General features: G+C 33.7%; 1 protein-coding gene across 1 annotated transcript in view; it reads left to right on the top strand.

Annotated features, from left to right (window-relative positions):
* LOC107605124 (gibberellin 3-beta-dioxygenase 1-like) overlaps nt 252-1,138 on the top strand; it is a 2,581-nt gene continuing 1,694 nt past the window's right edge. Inside the window, exon 1 of the mRNA XM_016306881.2 lies at nt 252-778. Coding sequence (XP_016162367.1) covers nt 303-778 — 476 coding nt within the window. The 5' untranslated portion in view covers nt 252-302. The remainder of the gene's footprint in view (nt 779-1,138) is intronic.

The raw sequence follows: 1,138 nt of genomic DNA on the forward strand, positions 1-1,138 counted from the left end.
CAAATCGAAAATTTCTGGGATAAAATTGAAACAAAATAAAACTTAGGAGTATTTTTGAAACTTTTGCCAAACTTTAAGGACAAAAAATATAGTTTACCCTAAAAAAATTGACTAATGCAATATTTTTTGCGCTAAAATATAATCTGTTATAGAATAATATAAATTCTCAAATTTAATTTGGTATATTTCAATAATGGTTCCATACCCTTATAAATATCCCTTATAATATATCATTAACTCATCAATTAAGTTCTAATCTATTAAGCATATTGCAAAAGATCTCCATAACCTTCCTATAGAAAATGGCGACAATCGAGTCTTCTGGTGTTGAAACCAAAACCCTCCCAATCCAACTTCCCCTTGACTTTTCTTCAATTCAATCCGTGCCTGAATCTCATGCATGGGCTGAATCAAATGAAGATAAAGTTGAAAACAATGGAGATGGGTCAATAGTGTTACCCATCATTGACCTGAATGATCCAAATGCCATGGAAATGATAGGGTATGCATGTGAGAATTGGGGTGCTTTCCAATTGAAGAACCATGGCATATCGAAGAGTGTTATTGAAGAGCTTGAAGTTGAGACAAAGAGGCTCTTTGATCTTCCAAAAGAGCAAAAGTTGAAGGCTCTTAGATCTCGTGATTATCCAACAGGATATGGAACTTTTTGGATTACACCTTTCTTCCAACAACGTATGTGGCAAGAAGGATTCACCATCATTGGTTCTGCTGTTCAAGATGCCAAAAAGATTTGGCCTAATGACTATCAACCCTTTTGGTAACTACAATTATTCTTACACTATCTAATCATTTTTTTTTAGAGAAAAGGACAAATAGGTCCGGACCTTTTGCTCCGACGACATTTTCGTCTCTTACCATTGAAAAATACTTTTAAGTCTCTGACCTTCACAAAACTTGGACGGATCAGTCCCTGACGGAGGCATTTGGACGGAGGAACTGATCCGTCCAAATTTTGTGAAGGTCAGGGACTTAAAAGTATTTTTCAATGGTCAAGGACAAAAATGTTTGTAGGACAAAAGATCAGGGACATATTTATCATTTTCTCTTTAGTTATTTTAAATTTTAGATTAAAAATCTCAAATTTTTTATTCTGAATCTAAAATTATAAATCTAAATT

Source organism: Arachis ipaensis, chromosome B06 (genome assembly GCF_000816755.2).
Source record: "Arachis ipaensis cultivar K30076 chromosome B06, Araip1.1, whole genome shotgun sequence".
Taxonomy (NCBI): Eukaryota; Viridiplantae; Streptophyta; class Magnoliopsida; order Fabales; family Fabaceae; genus Arachis; species Arachis ipaensis.